General features: G+C 41.4%; 1 protein-coding gene across 1 annotated transcript; it reads left to right on the forward strand.

Moving 5' to 3' along the window:
- The first annotated feature begins 15,526 nt into the window (after positions 1–15,526).
- Positions 15,527–19,338, forward strand: Klhl31 (kelch like family member 31). Its single transcript, XM_051197994.1, has 2 exons — positions 15,527–16,698; positions 18,416–19,338. The coding sequence occupies exons 1-2, from the start codon at positions 15,527–15,529 to the stop codon at positions 19,146–19,148; spliced, it is 1,905 nt and encodes a 634-aa protein (XP_051053951.1). The 3' UTR covers positions 19,149–19,338.
- Positions 19,339–20,170: the final 832 nt, after the last annotated feature.

Here is a 20,170-nt window from a genome sequence, read left to right on the forward strand (position 1 = left end):
AGGCATGATCTATGGCTATTAATCGTTGTCCAGTTGTTCTTTCAACTATAAGTACTTCTTTTTTCTTTAGAATTATCTTTATTTAATAACAAATGTATAACAAGTTAACTCCATATGCACACTTAAATTTTTAAAGAAAAAAATTACATCTTATTATACCACAATCCTAGCTAATCTCAAAACTTTGGGGAAAAAAAATCTTTAAAAGGTTTCACACATCACCTGAAACTTATAAATCTGACATTTTCGAGAAAAGAATACTTTTACACTCTTACATAGACCACTAGAAAGAAACAATTAAGAACTAAGAAATTTTGAAAAGGCTGTGTGTGTGTGGGGGGGAGGTGCGCGCGCATGTGCAAACAAACGCAATTCTTCCTACACAGTAAAATAACGTCATCAAATAGTCCAGTCTATTCATAGAATGGCTCTCTGCACCTGCCCTGGCATCCTTGGTTGTGACACTCCACATTTGTGCATGACTGAGATAAAAGTCCTCTTGACGCTGGTATGTCGATAACCTGAAGGAAGCTGTTCAGTTCCTCTGGGATCTCCATTTCATATCCTGAAGCCCATGGCAAGCAGGAGGAACTCGGCATTGACTCCTCGCACCGTGACCACACTGTCCGGGACCACAGCTCCCTGCACAGTGTTGCCCCCCCCACACGGCTGCCACCACTACAGTTTCTGCTCTCCACGGTGCGGTGGACAAAAGAGATTATAATCTCCTGCTGCTGCACAGTTGTCATAATCACCTCCATTGCCCAGTTCTGATCGTCATATGCAAACTTCCACCACGGTGTTTTTCCCTTTCTCCCCCCATGATCAGGATTACCTTCAGAGTTGCCAACCCCAGGCCATCATACCCATGGCAACCATTGCCAAATCCATGTCTTCAAATCCAAATCCATCCCCAAATAATTTTTGTGTCCTGGTCCTGGTCCACAATTTTCACCACCACCTTGAAAGTCCCCCCAAAACCAAAGTTCTCTCCTCTTCTATTCCTAGACCTTTGGACTTCTGCATTCTTTGCCTTTCTAACTTCTGCACTGTGACCATTGATGGTGTGATGTTTTTGTGATAGGGTTTTGTTTGTTTGTTTGTTTTGTTTTTTGGGTTTTTTTGTTTGTTTTTTTCCCCACAAAATCATGGTTATCAAAGTAACAAAGCCAAAGCCTCTTTCTTCCCAGACTGCCTAACAGCAATTTTAAAAATATTATGATTTCAATAAGTATCGGTTTTTCCACATTCTTCCAAGAAATCCTAGGGATGTTCTTAGCATCGTCCCTAACCCCAGAAATGGCTTCTTTGGTCTTATGGGCACCCAGCTTTCAAGATTCCTCTCTGGTGATGTTCCGGCTCTGCAGCACTCCTATTGGTTGAAAGAGGCCTTGCACCCAAGTCAGCATCGGCTTCCGCCATGGATGAGAGCATTTCCAAAACCAAATCCACTAGAGTTTTTGTTTACAGGGTCCCTCATAGCCACACAGTCTCTGTGCGGTAGTTTCTCAGATGTAAATAGCCATCTATTGATCAGACAAAAAAATACAAACAATATGAGAGATCAAGGCAGTGGCTCCTCCCCACACCCAGTCAGTTCTATGCAAATGTTCTCCCATGAGAACTTCCAACATGAACCTGAGGACCCAAGACTTAAAAGAAAAGCTATAAGTTGCCTTCTGTGGTTTCAATGAGTAAGCCACTAACGAAGAGTCTATGGGACTGTCCCTTTTTCTCTTTCTCTTCTCCACAGGAAGTTTCTAAAGTGTCCTCCATCATGGACTCGGTCTCTTCAGCTGGATATCCCACAGCCTGAGGAACAACTCTGCATACTGACTACACACAGCTGGAAGTGTTCACTCACACTGCAAGCTGGTTCGTAACCTTCGGGATGGCTTCCCTGTCCCTACCTCCCACTTTGCCGGAGAAATGTTGGAGTTGCAGATGTGAACCATGGACTCCAGCTTTCTGTAGGCTCCAGAGATTGAGCCCATGCAGGGTTTTCACCAGCTAAACCATCTCACTGGCCCAGCAGTGATTTTTCAGTATCGTGAAAACAGGGTTGAACGCTCTGACGCTTCACCTGCATCAAAGCAGTGAGGCTCGATGGTGCACATCCATACCCTGGAGATGGCTCTCTTGAGCCCAGGCAGCAGAGCAAGACCCCATCTCAAAACCAAATGTAGAATGGCTTCGCTGTGAACCATTAAATAAACTGCCCTAGTTTGCTTCTCCCAGATTCTGTGCTAAGGTTCCATGAAGGGAATCCAAACATCTAAGGTCAAGCCAAGCATGGTGGCCTGAGTCTATAGTTCTAGACCTCAGGCAGCTGAGGCAGGTAGGTAATAAGTTCAAGGACAGCTTGTGCTACACAGTGAGTTCCATGCTAGCTTTGTGTTACATAGCAGGGTCAGGTCTCAAAGAAAGGAAAAGAGAGAGAGGGAGAGGGAAAGAGGGAGAAAGAGAAGGGAGAGGGAAAGATGGAGGGGGGAGGGATGGAAGGAGGGAGGGAGAAGGAAGGAAGTCCTTCTTACATCACACCTGTCTTGTTACTTCCCAACTTCCACGCTTCTGTTTACAGAGAATTGGTTCTTGATCAAGCTGCCATGTTGTCATTAGACCCAGTTGTTTTCAGTTTTCTTCCTTATTTTTCATTAATTCTCCTGGTGTTTACTCATTTGGGCCTATTTTGAATGTATCAGGCTACACAAATTTCAGTTGCCCTTTCTTGGTGCACAAAAACCCCCAAATTCAAATTCTTGGGAGTCTCAGCTCGTCTCTATCATTATGATTTTTTTCTCACTTGTCCTGGTATGTCTGGATGCTGCGGCCATTTTCATCTTTCCAGTGATTAACGATGAAGTCAGGTTTCTCAGTCGACCACGAGGCATCTTACTGACAAAGGATAATTAGGATTTTCAATGGTCTATTTGCCCATTACTGAAGCTGACACCATGTTGACCTTTAGAGCAGTCATTTCATACCCTAGGTGCCTATTAAAAGCCCTCTGTCAATTACAATCACTTGAATTGCCTTCCTTGCATGAAATGCTGCCAAGGTAGATATCTCCCAACATGCTTCTGTGCCAATGTGCTTATTGCAGATCCTCCTGTGGGTCAATGGCTGGTGGAGGGCTGGTCACAAAGCTGGCTTTATTAAACTGAAATTTTGTGCTGCAGAACATCTCCTGTCCTGGCAAACATGTCTCCTCGTCTACAGAGAGTCTATTTATAACCAGTCTCCTCACAGGACCTGAGGTGACAGCATTTACCTTCCTAGAAACTAAGTTTTGCCCACAACCTCTCTTTTTACAACTCTTCTCAAGTCCCTGCTTTTGTCAGTTGCAACTCCATTTAGTGACTGAACGTCCACTGAGCTAATTTTCTTTCCTCACACCCATTGAGTCCTTGACTTAAGAACAAGTGAACAAAACAGCCTGGTCTGGTCAAGAAACCCAACCCCTCTCTACCAACCAGAGCCCGCCCTCTTTCCCTGCCTTGCCCACAAGCTGAAGACCAAAGAGGGAGAGGATGGCTCAGCCTGCCCCAGGCGAGCGCACAGGCTCAGCCCATCTCCTCCCGTGGGATAGCAAGGGGCAATGCTAAAAATTACTGCCACTAGGGTTGGTCAGGTGGCTGCTGGTGACTCCTCACTGGGTTTTCCTTCTCCCACCCTCCCTTTCTCTCCACAGATCGCCTCCCCAAAGGAGTCTGCTGTTAACCCTTCAGCCCTGACAGTGGGGCTCTCGCTTCGTACGGGAGAGAGGAGCTGGGACCGCACTGCCAACTCGTGCCTTCCTTCCGGATCCTAGGGTGTGTATGGCTGTGTGGGTGGGAGGCAGTGGGGGTGTCTGAGTGTTGGTGGCAATAGAACTACTTTCCTGTGGGGATCTCCAACTGGGTGCTCCAGGTCATGTCCCTTGATCTGAAGTTGGGAGGCAGAAAACTTTGTCCTGAAATTTGAGAGACGTTGTAACCAAGGAAACGGACACGGTACTGATATGTTTGAGTGACACCATGTAAAAGTCAAATTTCCTGCCTTTTGTCATAAGAGTTTTAAGTCTCTAAATCTTGTAAGTTTTTCATCCACTATTTTACAGAGAAAATTCCTAAGGTTTGCTCACGGGGTTTAGAATTCCATCTTTAATATTATTAGCAACCACTTCAACACGTGGTTTCGTTAACACAACAGTTCAGGAGAGATACAGTTTTATCAGTGGGTTTTTTTTTCTTTTTTTCTGAATTAGTAGAGCAAAACTCAGATGAACTCTTTGACTCTCCAAAATATAACTTTTCGACAAAATTGAGGCCCCACCCCTTTGCAAATAAATACCCTACCATTTGTTATTTGACCGAAAATAAACACACGAGTTTTGTTCTAAATGTGCACTTATGGTTATCATGGTCTATGTTTCACATTTAAAAATCATTTCGGTGATGAAATGGCAAAGTGGAATCCCCGTTCGGATGGACTTCACTAAAAATGGACAGCATTCACCAAGTCAGTTTCTATTCCGGGAGGCAGCGCTGACGAGCCCTAACAGATGCAGCCATTGGAATGCGACAGGGACAGGGAGCAGGCGCAGCTGACCCTCACCCTTAGCCAGAAGTCCTGTGGGACCCAGCTCCAGTGCATGACAGTGACGGTGACACTTGGGCACATGTGCACTCCAGTCTGCTGGGCAGTGGGAAGAACGCTCTCACGCAAGAAGCCACCACTCACTCTTCAAAAGGCTTTCTCCAGACGTCTGGTTGAGACCAGGAATGATTTTTATTTAAAGTCGATACTTTTGTATGGACTTGCCGGCTTAGAGGTGAGAGCAGGGGTATGTTTCTATTTCTTGGCAACATGTAGTTCTAGATGTATTTTTCATTACAGACTTTTTCAGGAACTTTATGGAAAACAAAACCAAAAAACCTCTGAGCTGTGTTACAGAAAAATAACCTGAAGAAATGTGCACTGTGGGTTTCAGAACAGTCCTCAGGGCTCATGGATCCATCTTGAGCCAAACCCTGAGTGGAGCTGCAGGATAAAATGCAGGATATCCTATTAAATTTGAACTTCCTTAAAGACTACAAATACAAAACAGCTCTTAGTATAAGTGTGTCTGAAGTACTGCATGTGGTATTCATACGTACACACATGTATGTATGTATATTTCCTGATTTATCTGAAATCCTAACTGCACATTTGTATTTTATATATTATTTTATATATATTTGTTGACTCTCCGTTGACTTATCTCTCTCTGAGAAAGAGTTAATTTAAGGATCCAAATGGCTGTTTGAGAGGAAGTGGCTGAAGTCTTGGCACCTCTAGCAGAAAAATGGCAGCTATGTAATAACTGTAAGATTTTAGAACTAAGGACATAGCTCTGCTCTGACAAGAGGTTAAACTAAAACCACAAAGGCTGCATGTTGCATTCAAGCCTTGTAAATGATTGATACAAAACTAAGTCCCAGTTCTGCGACAAAGAAATATGAGTCTTTAAGACTGGGTTGGGGAGAAAGAATTAGAAACTTGAATTCTAACCCCCATACAAACATAAAAGATGAAGAAAGAGAAGAAAGACCTTATTATTAAAAAGTTGCTGGCCTGATGGTGCACACTTGTCATCCCAGCACTCAGAAGGAGAGACAGGTGGATCTCCATGAGTTCAAGACCAGCCTAATCTCTATGAAGAGGTCCTCTCTCAAAAATATTTTTTCAACAAAACCAATACCAATATTTTTGGATCCTGAATGTTGAATGCAGAGAATAAAACTGTAGTTAACTTTGCGTTTAGACTCTCAATGCCCTATGAATAAATCCAAGTGCACCTCTTACCTAAGCAAAACTGTAATACATTGGCACATTTATTTTTAAGGAAAAAAAAATGGGAACTTCATGTTCAATCTGACCCTTACAAAGAAGTACTTAGTCATTTAATCAAGAAATTCGCAGAACCCATCTCTGGACTTACATTTTTGGCAGGCCTAACCTACAGAGTTTTTAACCTTACCTCCTTTAGCAGGAGAAAGAAACCTACAGAATTTGTTTTACTTTCCACTCAAAACCACTTTTACTTTGACAATTGGGGCTGAAAGAACTATGTACGATTTGCTTTTATGAGCCACAGGTCTCTGTCACTCAATCTCAATCTTGTCATGTTGGAAAAAGCTAGCTTTTCATCTTCTACAGGTTTTAACTGGCCTTGGATGAAAGGGAAGCAAATAGAGAAGATGAATGTTGTGCTCCAAAATACATTGCATATGACTTGTGTGACTGTGGACAGTTGTTTTTAACCTCTCTGAATTCTGAATTCTCCATTTGTAAAATGAACATAGGACATGATTTTTAAGATTTCTGCAGCATTTAAACTTAGAAATCCAAATTACGTAAAATAGGTAACAGCATACTTTACTCTAGCATACAGTAAGCCCTGTGTACCGAGTAAATTCTAGGTGTGTACTGCTACTTAGGGAAGAGGCAGAAAGCAACTGGCAATGGCTTCAAATGTGCTCGTCCTGTTTACAACCTCAGCTGCTTTGGATGACCTGCTCTTTCCAGCATTTCCTATTATGGTAGGAACCTTTTGAAAAGTGAAAGGCATTCATAGTTCCAAGACCAATCTGGAAAGTTCTTCCCTTTGAGTATAAAGGTGTGAGTTCTTCAGAGCCCCAATGGGTGAGAACAACTCAAGCATGTGACTCAGGAAAATAGTGAAGGAGTCTTGAATCTTCTCTCCAGGGAAGCGCACAGAGCTCACACCTCAGTGCTCTGTGATCTGAGCAAAGGCTCGCTGATTGGGAAGCATGGTGGTTACCCAGCCCTGAGTTGAGGCACGAAGAGTGGCTGGCCACAAAGCATGAGCTTGGCTTATGGGAGGGAAAGCTGTAAAAACCAGTTAAATCCTCACCTATCTTTCAGCTCATGTATAAGTTGAATCAAAAAGAATAGAACACTTTCAGAATTTATTCCTCAATGTGTGGGAATATTCTAGATTACTATAGGTAAATGAGTAATATTAAAATGAGCTAAGTTGCTCAATTTTCCATATGTATGTACATATATGTTCCTATGCTGCCTATTTACAACTGATTCTCTTTTTTTAAATTATCAGTTCTTTGAAAATTCCATACAATGCATTTTGATCATATTCATAGCCCTGGTGATATATTATTTATGATTTATTAAAGCTTGCCTGAAGACCAGGGAAGCAAAGCACCCAAGCTACCAGAGAGCTCTTACTTCAAACAGGACAGGGGCATTCCTATTCTCAGTGTAGCTGGAGAATGAATGCCTCTTTCTGACTTTGCTCCTATTTGAGATACCTCCCTAATTCTGGGATTAAAGAAGTGTGATCACAGATGCTGGGATCAAAGGCATGAGCTGTTTCTCTTTAGGACTGGATACATCTTGTATCCATTTGGGTGGCCTTGGACTCACAGATATCCGTCTACCTCTTAATCTTCAGTCCTAGAATTAAAGGTGTGTGTCACCACCTCCTAGCTTCTGGCTGCTGGGATTAAAGGTGTGTGCCTGGCTTCTATGGCTTGTGGCTGATTTTGCTTTTTGAATCCTCAGGCAAGCTTTAATAAATCATAAATAATATATCACCACATAGCCCCACCCCACCACCCAACTCCTCCCAGATCCACCCTCCCTCACCTACCTACCTAACATTGTGTCTTTGTAAGAACTATGTCTGACTTAAACAAATGTTATTCAAGCATAAATCAACATTTTAAAAGGGATAACGTTCCAAACAACAGAATGAGAATACCACGAACATAAAAGAACTATGACTTTAACAGGTTTAAAACTTCTAAAATCACTATATCATTTGATTCCTCAATTTGTATTTTGTTGATCTTATTCATTTCACAATGTCCTTCTTACTCTGCACTTCATAGTTTTAAGGTTTTGAATTGTGAGTGTCATGTTGATGAGGTCAGACTTTATCCAATAAATAGCCTTCTGGTAAATAACATCTATATTAATAATTATACATGTTATGCATGCAAAACATTCACTTGGAAAATACTTTTTAATGAAACTAATAATATTTCAAGCACTTTTTACACATTTAGCACATAGGACATACAGGAGGCACTATTTATTCAATATATAACATAGCATAATGAGTTAGACATAGTATGTATACAGCATGTTGTCATTACCTCAAAGACAATAATTCTGAATTATACCTAGGCTTTATTGGCAACAGGACCAATTTCAAGACAAATGCTTGAGACAGTTTCAATTTCTTTTTAGTAAGTAACTCTCAGGATAGTAACTCTTAGGTCATAGTACAAATCAGTAACATAGAGTCTAGATGCCTTTATGAAATCAAGGAACTAATATCCCTGATGCCGTGTGATCCAGAAACAATGAGGCTGTACTGCCCCTACCGGTGCCAGCTGGCTCTTTAGTCATCACATTCTTGCCCTTTCTTTCCCTTCCTTTTTAATCTTTTTTTTTTTTTTTTTGAGAATTTCATAATGAAATTCTTACCCCATCTACCTCACTCACCTTCCCCTCTCCTCCCAGAAACTCCTTCCGTGTCCCTCATCCTGAACCGATCTATTCTTTAATCATTATATATGTGTGTACATATGTGTATACATATATATGCCCGTATGCATATACAACCTTCTGAGTCCAGTTAGCTTTCAGGAGGTTTCTAAAAAATGTATGTGAGGAATGATGAAGGCATATTGATTGGAATTGTATTGAATCTATAAATTACTTTTGGTAGAACAACCATTTTCACAATATTAATGCTATCAGTCCATGACAATGAGATGTCTTTCCATTTTCTAGTCTGTTTTTCAATCACTTTCTTCAGAGATTTAAATTTTTCACCTCTTTGATTAGGTTTACTCCTAGATAATTTTATTCATTTAGGCTATTGTAATGGGAGTGTGTTTATGGTCTCTCAGCATGTTTGGTTTTGGCTTATAGAAAGGCTATTGGTTTTTCTAAGTATATTTTTTATTTTGTCACTTTGCTGAACTGTTATTATTTCCAGGTTTTTGGTGGATAGTTTGTATTTCTGATGAATATATGTATATCATCTACAAATATGAATGATTTCACTTCTTTTTCCTATTTGTATCCCTCTCATTTCCTTCTCTTGCCTAACTACACTGTATCAAAGAAGAGCAAGGGGTAATGGACAACCCTGTCCCATCCTAATTTTGATTGAATTGCTTCAAGATTTTCTCCATGTAGGATGATATTGGCTGCGGGTTTGCCATATGCCCTTACTGTGTTGGGGTATGTCCCTTCATTCCTACTCTCTTTAGGCCCTGTGAAGCTTTGTTGGATTTTGTCAAAGGCTTTTTGATATGATCACGAGTTTTTTCTTTAAAAATGTCTATAGGATTTGTTACATTTATAGGCTTAATGTAAACTGAGCCGTCCCTACATCTCAGGGATGACTAGGCAGATGACCTTTTTCACATGTGCCTGTATTCAGCTTGCAGGGCTTTTACTGAGGATTTTTACATCCATTTGCATCAGGGATGTCGTTGTCTTTGTTTGTGTTTTACCCGGTTATGGTGTTAGAGTAATATTGGCTGTGTAGACGGACTTTGGATGTGATCCTTCTCATTCTCCTTTTGGGTAAAATGTTGGCTGTTCCTCTTCTTTGAAAGTCTGGCAGAACAACAACTAAAGCCCACCCACCTCATTTGTGCTACCCATGTACTCTTGGGTGTGGCCGTCCACTGTGACAGTCAACCACATTCCTCCTGCCAATATCTACGAAGCACATAGCCACGCTCATCATAGTAACAGCTCCAGTTCTCAGTACCAGTTTTCTGAATGTGTTACTTTTCTTGTTAATAAAGTCAAATGCCTGACAAATGCAGCTTGAAGGAGGGTTTGTTTTAGCTTACGGTTTAAGAGCACAGCTCATTATGGCAGCGGGGGTGGGGGGCAAGATGTACTGGGGCAGAAGCAAAAGGCAGCTGACCACATTGCATCCCTGGTCAGGGCACAGAGATTAATGTTGGTGTTCAGGGGGTATTATTTTTATTCAGCCCAGGACTGGAGCCCGTGAGATGTTACCATCGCATTCAGGATTGGGTCCCTGCCCAGTTAAAGCTTTGTGTAAGCACCTTTAGTTTCGTGTTTCATAGTGAATCTAAATCCCATCAAGGTAACAATCAAGATTAACCTTTGTATTCACCTGGTTTTTGCATTAACTGCGTAAAATGTCTCTGCCCAAGTCTGAAGCAGAACTGGCCTTTGGCTGGCTATAAACGTAAATATTTAGAAGACAGTTTGAAAATGCATCCATATACCAAAGAATCAGTAGGAGATTCCTCTCTAAGCCTATGACTGTCTTTCTCATTGCCTTTTAATCAGCTTGTGTATCAGGTATGAATTTCTTCTAGCAAAGGAAACTTCAACTCCAAGCAAAAGGCAGTTAGTTGCTCCATAGCAATAATGTCGTTACTGCACCACTGTGCAGCTTGCTTGGTAGCACAGTAAACTGTAGCATGCAGGGTGAGAATATCAATGGCTTTTCTTCCCATGTAGCCTGTTTAATACCTTTGGGCACTTTGAAAGCTAGCCGGCAGAGAGGAATCTTCCAGCTGCGCTCAGTTCCTGCTTAGTTTCTCCATGTCCCTCTGACCAGCAACTTTTAAGGATATGTAGCAAATCAAGGAATGGAGTTTTTAGTAAAAGAAGTCACAGCTTCTAGAAACAGCATTATCCAATGCCACTCCTCTTTGTGCCCTTCTCAAAAATTTATTTTTAATTCGTCCATGAGGTAGTAGATTTCCTTATGGCTTTTTCATACTATCTCCTAAGTTTTGGTTAATTCTTCTCCCACCTCCTCCTCTCTTCTGTCTCCATACCCTCATCCCTGCTTAACCCTTTCCAATCCCAGTTTTACACATACACCAGGCTGCTTCAATCCCAATCCAACTGCTGACAATGGCCAGATGCTCCTGCAACATCATTTTCAGGGCTAATTCACCCAGCAGGTGAGAGCATTGGTTTCTTCCCATGATCAACAGTGCCTGAAAGAGGGTAAGCTGTGGAACTAGTTCTGGAACTGTGTTTTCATTATGATTCAGCTTGAACTGGGATCTAATTACCCTTGTAAAATCTTCTCTCAGGCATAAATTATTTAGAAGTGTACTGTTTAATTTCCAAAGTTTCAAAATTAAGCGGCTTTCATGGATAACCCATAGTTATTCCTAACTCCATTCCATTGTTATCAAAGAGTGTATTCTACACAGAAGCCGTGTTATGTCAATGTTCTTTAGTTGCCTGCCTTAGGCATTTCTGGTGGCTTTGTGAATGCACCATGTACACATTTAGTAGAATTTGTAGCTTACATTTGCATGTAATGTTCTATTAAGTCAGTGATTAATAATATTCAGATTTTGCTAGCTGAAACTTTTTCTAGTTCCATCAATTTTCAAGTTAATTTTTTCATATTTAATAGTGAATTGCTTGTTTTTCTTTATAATTCTATCATTTGTTAGTTCATGTATTTTGAAGCTCAATACTTATGAACATTATACGTCTATGATTGTTACATCTTCATGCTCAATTTATGTTTGCATTGTTATGAAATTCAGTCACCAGTAAAATGACTTTTTCTTTAAGTCTATTTTACTTGACACTAAAAAAGCCACTAGGACCTTCTTATGTTAATTACTGCCTTAGTAAACATTTTTATGACCACTTATTTTCTACTTATCTGTGTCTGCATAGTGAGTCTCTTATAGACAGCATATTGATTTTGCTTTTGTTTATTCTGGAAGCTTGTGTCTTTTAATGCTTTCCCATTAATATTTAATATCATCACTAATGCATTTGTTTAACATTACATTGTTGTTTGTTCCCTCCAACTTTCTTGTCTTTAAAATTCCCAGCTATATTCTGCATATCTTAAATGGTTGCTCTAGAGCTCTGTTGTCCAATACAATAGTCATCAGCCACTTCAGGCTACTAAATGCTTAAAATATAGCTAATCCAAAGCAAGACATACTAAAGTCTAAAATATACACAGGATCTTGTTTAGTATGAAAATAGACAATAGTATTTTAATGATTTTATAAAAATTATATGTGAAATGGTAATATTTTGTAGATGCCATAGTGAATAGCCTACTAGCATTAATTTCAACTATTCATTTTTATTTTTCTAATGCAGATACTCAGGTTTTTGGATTGCATATATTATTCATTTCTGTAGGACAGCAATGCTCTAGGCCAGTGGTTCTCAACCTGTGAGTAACAATCCATTCGGGGGTCAAACAACCCTTTCACATGGGTGCCTAAGGCCATCAGAAAACATAGATATTGACATTATGATTCACCACAGTAGCAAAATTACAGTTGTGAAGTAGCAATGAAAATAATGTTATGGATGGGGGTCACCACAACATAAGGAACTATATTAAAGAGTCAAAGTATTAGGAAGTTTGAGAACTACTGCTCTAGACACTTTAGCATGCATGTGAACTTTCCACAAGTTTTATACATTCATGATGTATGTAACACTTCACAGAAAATATGGAAATGAAGCTGGGAATGGAATCTGCTGGAAGTGTGCTTGCTGGGAATGTGATCCCCAGAAGCTCAAAACAACAACAACAAAACCATGTTGTGAGGTAGATACTTGAGACAGCTTAAATTGGTTGTGCACCTGTGTATAAAAAATAGCACTCTGGGTTCGATTAGTACCACATAAAACCAGACATAATGGCTGCATGACTGTAATTCCATCATTTAGGAAGTAGAAGCAAGAAGATCCAAAGTTCAAGGTCATCCTCAGCTACATAGCAAGTTTGCAGTCAGCCTTAGATATATGAAACCTTGTCTCATGAAAACAAACAGACAACAACCAAAGAACCATCAAAAAACCCAGGTTGAGCAGTGGTGGTACAGGCCTTTAATTCCAGCCCTTGGGGCTCAGAGGCAGGTGGCTCTCTGTAAGTTTGAGACCAGCCTGGTCTAAGAAAGTGCCAGAAGAGGCTCCAAAGCAATACAGAGAAATTCTGTCTCAAAAAAGCAAAGGAAAAAAAAAAAAAGGATAAAACCCTTACATTTGTTGATTCTTTTTACACTATGACTGATTCCTTCTTTCTTTAGATGTCTGCTGTTGCACTAACATAACTGTAAATTTATGATACAGTGTTTTCATTTTTATTTTGAGGAATCATATTTACTATAAAATAACTGAGTGAGAAAATCGTATTTTAAGTTCCCCCAGATATTTATCATCTCTTGGGGTTCTTGGAGACTCAAGATCCTGATGGGTTTCCCTTTTTGGAATCTTTTACAGAATTTCCCCTCCAGTTCTAGTAAATGTTCCCACAAACTCTGTTGCTCAGCTGCTCTTCAAATCAGAAATAGTTCCTATTGGAATTGCAGCTGTCTTGTGCAGTACCAGCTGCAGCCTGTCCTTAGGCTAACAGCCATCACAAAGCCCTTTGCAACTGCCCATTCCCTGAAAAAAAAAATCATCCTCACTTTTTACTCTATGGTCTTCAGTGGCTTCTCCCCCTCCTTCCCCACCTATTACCTCTAGCTTACAGTTACAATGTTACAATTAGAAACTTCTTAAGGAAAGGGAATTGCTCCTTTGAAGATGACTTGAAGACTCAGGATAGAAGGAAACACTGTAAACTATTGATTCTGAAGTCCACCAGTCACACTACCTTAGCTCTTCTGCTCACCTTTTCCTCTAGAGCCTCAGCATATCATGACATAAAAAGTCGGAGATCTGCCTGTAAATATTTCATGTGCATTAAGCAAACAGAATTATAAACACCAGGCAGCTGCTGCTGCCATTTTGAATCCTTCTCACCCTTTCAGCTGTCTCTCAGCATCCTTGGACCTCATCATGATCCAGAACTGAAGAACTATACAGGGAACCTCAGCTTGTATGAGATCCAGCTTCAACACTGTGTCCTGAGTCCTTTCTGGTTACTAGGGGCCCTGTTTTATCAGTTGTTTGTGTTTTAAATGTCACTTCTACATCTGAATGCCACTAACAAAGTAATCGTCTAATAAGGGAAAAATAGAATTGTCTTAGCGTTACTATTGCTGTGATGAAACACCATGACTACAGAAATTTGATAAAAAAGGAATTTGATCAGTTTATACTTCCACATCACAGCCCACCATCAAAGGAAGTCAGGACAGGCAGAAACCATGGAAAGATGCTGCTTACTAGCTTGCTCCTCAGGGTTTGCCCAGCCTGCTTTCTTCTAGAACCCAAGACTATTTGCCCAGGGATGGCTCCACCCACATGGGCTGGGTAATCCTCCATCAATCACTAATTAAGAAAATGCCCTGCAAAGTTGCCTACAGCCCAATCCTAGAGAGGCATTTTCTTAATTGAGGTTCACCTCTCTGATGACTTTAGCTCATTTCAAGTTGACATAAATCTAACCAGCACAAGAATATTCAGCCGTTTAGTCTGAAGCACACAGATCACTCTTCTAAGCTGAGGGATTCCTTGAAAGCCCATTATGTGCATGAATAAAACATTGGCTATCTGGGTTCTTCCAAGGACCCAGACAAGCCCTACATTTCCTCTTGCTTTCAGTTTGCATTTGTGACGTATTGTCTTGTGAGCACAAATTACATGTTTACTGCACCATCCTTTCTAGAAAACTGCTGTCTGTCCATGCAGTTGTGGATCTCTTATAATTTCTTGCTAAGCAAAATATTTTTAAATTTCCTCAAACAAGCCCAACAAGGGGACACTCAACACATATAAGTGTAATGCATTTTGGAAAGTAACTGCAAACCACAATGAGAAAGGACACATGTCCTTTAAAGAAATGTGAGTGTGAATATGACAATTTGAGCAAAATGAGGGGAAAAAAAAAAAAACCCGAAGAAGCAGATTCTTCTGTCTCCTGCTACATGCTGCTGCCCTGCTATGTCCTACTGGACAGGCACAGGAACAAGTACTGGGGTGAGGGCAGGGTCACAAGAACACTTTTTTTTTTTTAATCTTCTGGCAAACCGTGTGTACTATATAAGAGTCACTAAATTCTAGCCACCTGTATCACTTCAAATAAGGTAGATTTCACTGACGTTGCTAAAAGGGTCTCCTTTCCATGATATTTTGAAATTTTAGATGGATTCCTAAATTTTAATATTTATGTTAAGGAAAGCCTCCTAAGTAGTCACAATTCGCTTTTTCTCTTAAGCCTTTTAGATGTTTCCATTCCAAAATTACTGTGCATTTGAACCAGGGAACGGCTCATTGCTGCTGGGTCATAATTGCTTGGAAGAACACCCTTTAGGAGATTTTGTTTGAAAACATGTACTTTTTAGAATCATTTTCAATGTTTGAGGCTTGAAATAATGTCACTGCGATGTGCATCTCGCTTTGTGTCTTTAAACATATTTTGTTCAAATAAGAATTAATCTACTTTATACAATTATAAAAGTTTCTGGTGTACTATTTTAAAGTCCAAAACACAACTAAAATAAACATGTCCATGTCCTTCCCTTTTAGTGAGCTCTTGACTTGAACAGCACTGTAGCTACCTACCATGGCACCCAAAAAGAAGGCTATCAAGAAGAGCAAATCGGAGATCAACGAAATGACTATTATCGTAGAAGACAGCCCCCTAAACAAGCTCAATGCTCTAAACGGGCTCCTAGAGGGAGGCAACAGTCTTAGCTGTGTTTCTTCTGAACTAACAGACACTTCCTATGGTCCCAACCTCCTAGAAGGTTTAAGTAGAATGCGGCAAGAGAGCTTTCTATGTGACTTAGTCATTGGTACAAAAACCAAATCCTTTGATGTTCATAAATCAGTGATGGCTTCATGCAGTGAATACTTTTATAACATCCTGAAAAAGGATCCATCAACGAAAAGGGTGGACCTCAACGATATCGCCCCTTTGGGCCTGGCCACGGTGATAGCCTATGCTTACACTGGAAGACTGACCCTCTCTCTATACACAATAGGAAGCATCATCTCTGCAGCCGTGTACCTTCAGATCCACACTCTCGTGAAGATGTGCAGCGATTTTCTGACCCGAGAGATCAGTGTTGAGAACTGCATGTATGTTGTGAACATCGCCGAAACATATTGCTTGAAAAATGCAAAAGTGACAGCCCAGAAATTCATCCGGGATAACTTCATCGAATTTGCAGAATCAGAGCAATTTATGAAACTTACGTTTGAACAAATTAATGAGCTCCTCATAGATGATGACTTACAACTGCCTTCTGAGCTAGTAGCATTCCAGATTGCAATGAAATGGCTAGAATTTGACCCCAAAAGGGTGAAACATGCAGCAGATCTTTTAAGTAACATTCGATTTGGTACCATTTCTGCACAAGACCTGGTCAATTATGTTCAAACCGTACCAAGAATGATGCAAGATGCTGACTGTCATAAACTGCTTGTGGATGCTATGAACTACCATTTACTACCTTATCATCAAAATACGTTGCAATCTAGGCGAACAAGAATTAGAGGTGGCTGCCGAGTTCTCATCACTGTTGGGGGACGCCCTGGCCTGACCGAAAAGTCCCTTAGTAGAGACATTTTGTATAGAGACCCTGAAAATGGATGGAGCAAGCTTACAGAGATGCCAGCCAAGAGTTTTAACCAGTGTGTGGCTGTGATGGATGGATTCCTTTATGTGGCTGGTGGTGAGGACCAGAATGATGCAAGAAACCAAGCCAAGCACGCAGTCAGCAATTTCTGCAGGTACCCAGTGCTTTGTTGGTAATGCAAATGAATGGAAATGTGGAGAAACTGCCCTGACCCAGACCTGATGCCTCTTATTTTAGTTCATTAGCCATATAATAGTAGTAATGATTTAGATATTTTCTGCATTTCATATAAAGTGCAGCCAAGATATATGTACCCTAGATTTCCGTTTTTACTTTTTAATATTTTTTCAGTTAACATACAAAGGGATGGGCTTAATTTTCCATTTTCATACATTCATGCCATTACAGTTTCTTATGCATACCTCTTGCCCCTACATCTCTCTTATTGGTCCCCTTGAAGGTTCCCCAGAATCCTCACCCTGCTTCCACCCTGCCCTTAAAGTCTTTCCCTCCCCTTTCATGGTCTCCTTTCTGTTTTCATCATACATACACATCCAACATAACCAAGAGGCAATATCTTTATGATATTCTTTATTGTTTCATTATGTGTGTGTGCATCCACCATTTACCAATAATCCAAACAAAGCATTGGAGAAATTGATCAGTGGTTAAAACACCACTGCTTTTGCAGAGGACCCAAGTTTGGCACCCCATCAGGTGGCTCACACCAGCCTGTAACTCCAGCACTAGGACATCCAACACCCTCTTCAGACCTCCAAGGGAACCTACACTCACATGCACATATCCACACATATTTATATGTAAATATATTCATTAGATATATTTCTTATATATTATATTATGTATAATATATAATTTAATATATCAATATAATTAATACATTTTGTATTATAGCATATATTTCGTGTACTTTATATATTTTATATTCACATGTATGAGTATATTCCTTTTAAAAATAATCCAAGCAATTGATTTTTAGACTTTTTATATTTTTTCCATTCTGGGCCTTGAATACAGTGCCTCACCTATATCAATCAAGCACTGTACCTCTGAGCCACAGCTTCAGCCCTGTATTTGGGAGTGGGACAGGACGAAGGTGAACCCTGTTTATAGAACTTCTGAGCAAGGAGCCCCGAGCTCACTGGCCCTGCTTCTTTTCCTTCTGCTGGGTTTCTCACCATTTCATACTCAAGCCAGTTTTCTTTGTGTCGAGTTATATACTGCTAAAAACACTATAACACTAAATAAAGAAATTCTATGAACTGGAACTTTTTACCAGTAGAAAACTATCAGGATAGACCAAGCCTTTCTTGATGCCTTTAGACACGATTCCATTGGTTTCATTCTACGGTGGCTTAGCTTTCTATCAGTGCAATGAATGGCCAGGCCAGACATGCCAAGGAGAAGCTTGTAGAAAGAATCCAGGCAACTCCTATCCTAATTAGGCAGCAAGAAAGAGCTAGGAGTTATTGATGTCTAAAAAGTAAGTAGAATCCCCTCTAATGTACAGGTTCCTTCTTCAGGTACCCAGCTTCTATCCTGTGATCCATTTTGCATGCCTCTTAAACCCCGGGGAGGAGAGGTGGTGGTGTCAGAGGAAAGAGAGTTCTATGGGATCATTTTTTGTTTTTTTGTTTTGTTTTTGTTTGTTTGTTTGGGGGTATGGCTGAAGGAAACATTTTCTGAATGCAGGGCGAGAGGAATAGCACATTTCTTTTTTCTGAATGAGGCGGAGGAACATTAGCTGTAATATCTAGGGGTGGTGGTTAAGGCAAGGGTTCCCACTCACACGTTGCTGGGCAACATGAGTTCCTCTGCTTAGGCGATCAAGCTGTCCTCTGTCATCTCAGGTATGATCCTCGCTTCAACACCTGGATCCACCTGGGCAACATGAACCAGAAACGCACGCACTTCAGCCTGAGCGTGTTCAACGGGCTCCTGTACGCGGTGGGCGGCCGCAATGCGGAGGGCAGCCTGGCTTCGCTTGAGTGCTACGTGCCCTCCACCAATCAGTGGCAGCCTAAGGCGCCGCTCGAGGTGGCACGCTGCTGCCACGCCAGTGCCGTGGCCGACGGCCGCGTGATCGTGACGGGCGGCTACATCGGGAGCGCGTACTCGCGCTCCGTGTGCGCCTACGACCCCGCACACGACGAGTGGCAGGAGCTGCCCCAGCTGAGCACGCCGCGAGGCTGGCACTGCGCGGTGGCGTTGGGCGAGAGGGTGTATGTGATGGGCGGCAGCCAGCTGGGGGCGCGCGGGGAGCGCGTGGACGTGCTCACGGTGGAGAGCTTCAGCCCCGCCGCGCGCCAGTGGAGCTTCGTGGCACCGCTGCCCGTGGGCGTGAGCACGGCTGGGGTCTCAGCGCTGCACGGGCGCGCCTACCTGCTGGGCGGCTGGAATGAGGGCGAGAAGAAGTACAAGAAGTGCATCCAGTGCTTCAACCCCGAGCTCAACGAGTGGACAGAGGACGACGAGCTGCCCGAGGCCACCGTGGGCGTGTCCTGCTGCACACTGGCCATGCCCAACAGCGTGTCCCGTGAGTCACGGGCCAGCTCGGTGTCCTCGGTGCCGGTTAGTATCTGAACGCATTGCTTCCCAGAGGTCTGTGGTCAAACTGCGAGTGGGCCACAAGGAAAATATACACCGTTTACTACAGTGATGTTGATTCAGATCGATCTGGAGGACTATCAGGGCGGCTCTAAATTCGTAGTTAGGCATCTTCTACCTCCGTTTTTCCCCACCTCCCACCAACAAAATAAAGGTCTGTAGGCGATAGAAGAAGCAATTTCGTTCTGCAGCCACTGGGTGGCAAACGGCACTCTTCCAGGGAGGCGTGCTTCTTAAATTTATAGCAGTTACTCGCTGAGATTTTCTTTCCTACACTATACACGTGAAACTTAAGTGACTGTGCAATTTCTTATCCAAAGGCGTATTTTCCTCTCTGTTTCTGTTTGGGGGAGTTGAAAATACTCTTCGAATTTTCAAATGAAAATATATAAAGACTTAATTTCATATTTCAAAATACAAATTTATTTCCCCTTACTTTTAAAGACATCTCATGATATAGTCACAAAGCTTTAAATAAGTTGTGGCCGGAAAGCAATGCATTCTACTGGGAAATGGTACGGTTACAGTGTGAGGGTAATGGCTTTCATCCTTCTGGAAGCTACAGTCATTTTCTGAAAGGCACAATTTTCAGTCATTTAATTTATAGTATAAATTTAAGCCATTTGGCATTTTCTTAGAAGTAATTTGATCTCTATGCTCACATATTGAGAGACTTTTTTTGGGGGGGGGGCCTCGGTGATGAACCAATAACCTCGTGCATGCTAAGTAAGAGCTCTACCAGAGAGCTACATCTCCAGCCTTTATTTCATTTTATTTTTTTGAGACAGAATCTCAATGGGTAAAGTAGGCTAGCTTCCGACTCCCAGAGATAAGCCTGCCTCGACCTCCTGGGTGCTGAGGTTAAAGGCTTGTGCCACCACTTCCAGCTCTCTTTTTTATTTTAAAGTAGGGTTTTACTAGGTTATCTAGGTTAGCCTTGAACTTAAAATTCTTCCTGCTTCAGCATCCTCAGTAGCTGGGATTAAGTTCAGCCTTCC

The sequence above is a fragment of the Phodopus roborovskii genome, unplaced genomic scaffold (assembly GCF_943737965.1).
Source record: "Phodopus roborovskii unplaced genomic scaffold, PHOROB, whole genome shotgun sequence".
Lineage (NCBI taxonomy): Eukaryota > Metazoa > Chordata > Mammalia > Rodentia > Cricetidae > Phodopus > Phodopus roborovskii.

Excerpts from the sequence above, each read along its gene's own strand:
- Klhl31 (XM_051197994.1), top strand. The coding sequence starts at position 15,527 with ATGGCACCCAAAAAGAAGGCTATCAAGAAGAGCAAATCGGAGATCAAC. Across the intron at positions 16,699-18,415 it reads GCAGTCAGCAATTTCTGCAG|GTATGATCCTCGCTTCAACA; the intron begins GTACCCAGTGCT and ends CTGTCATCTCAG.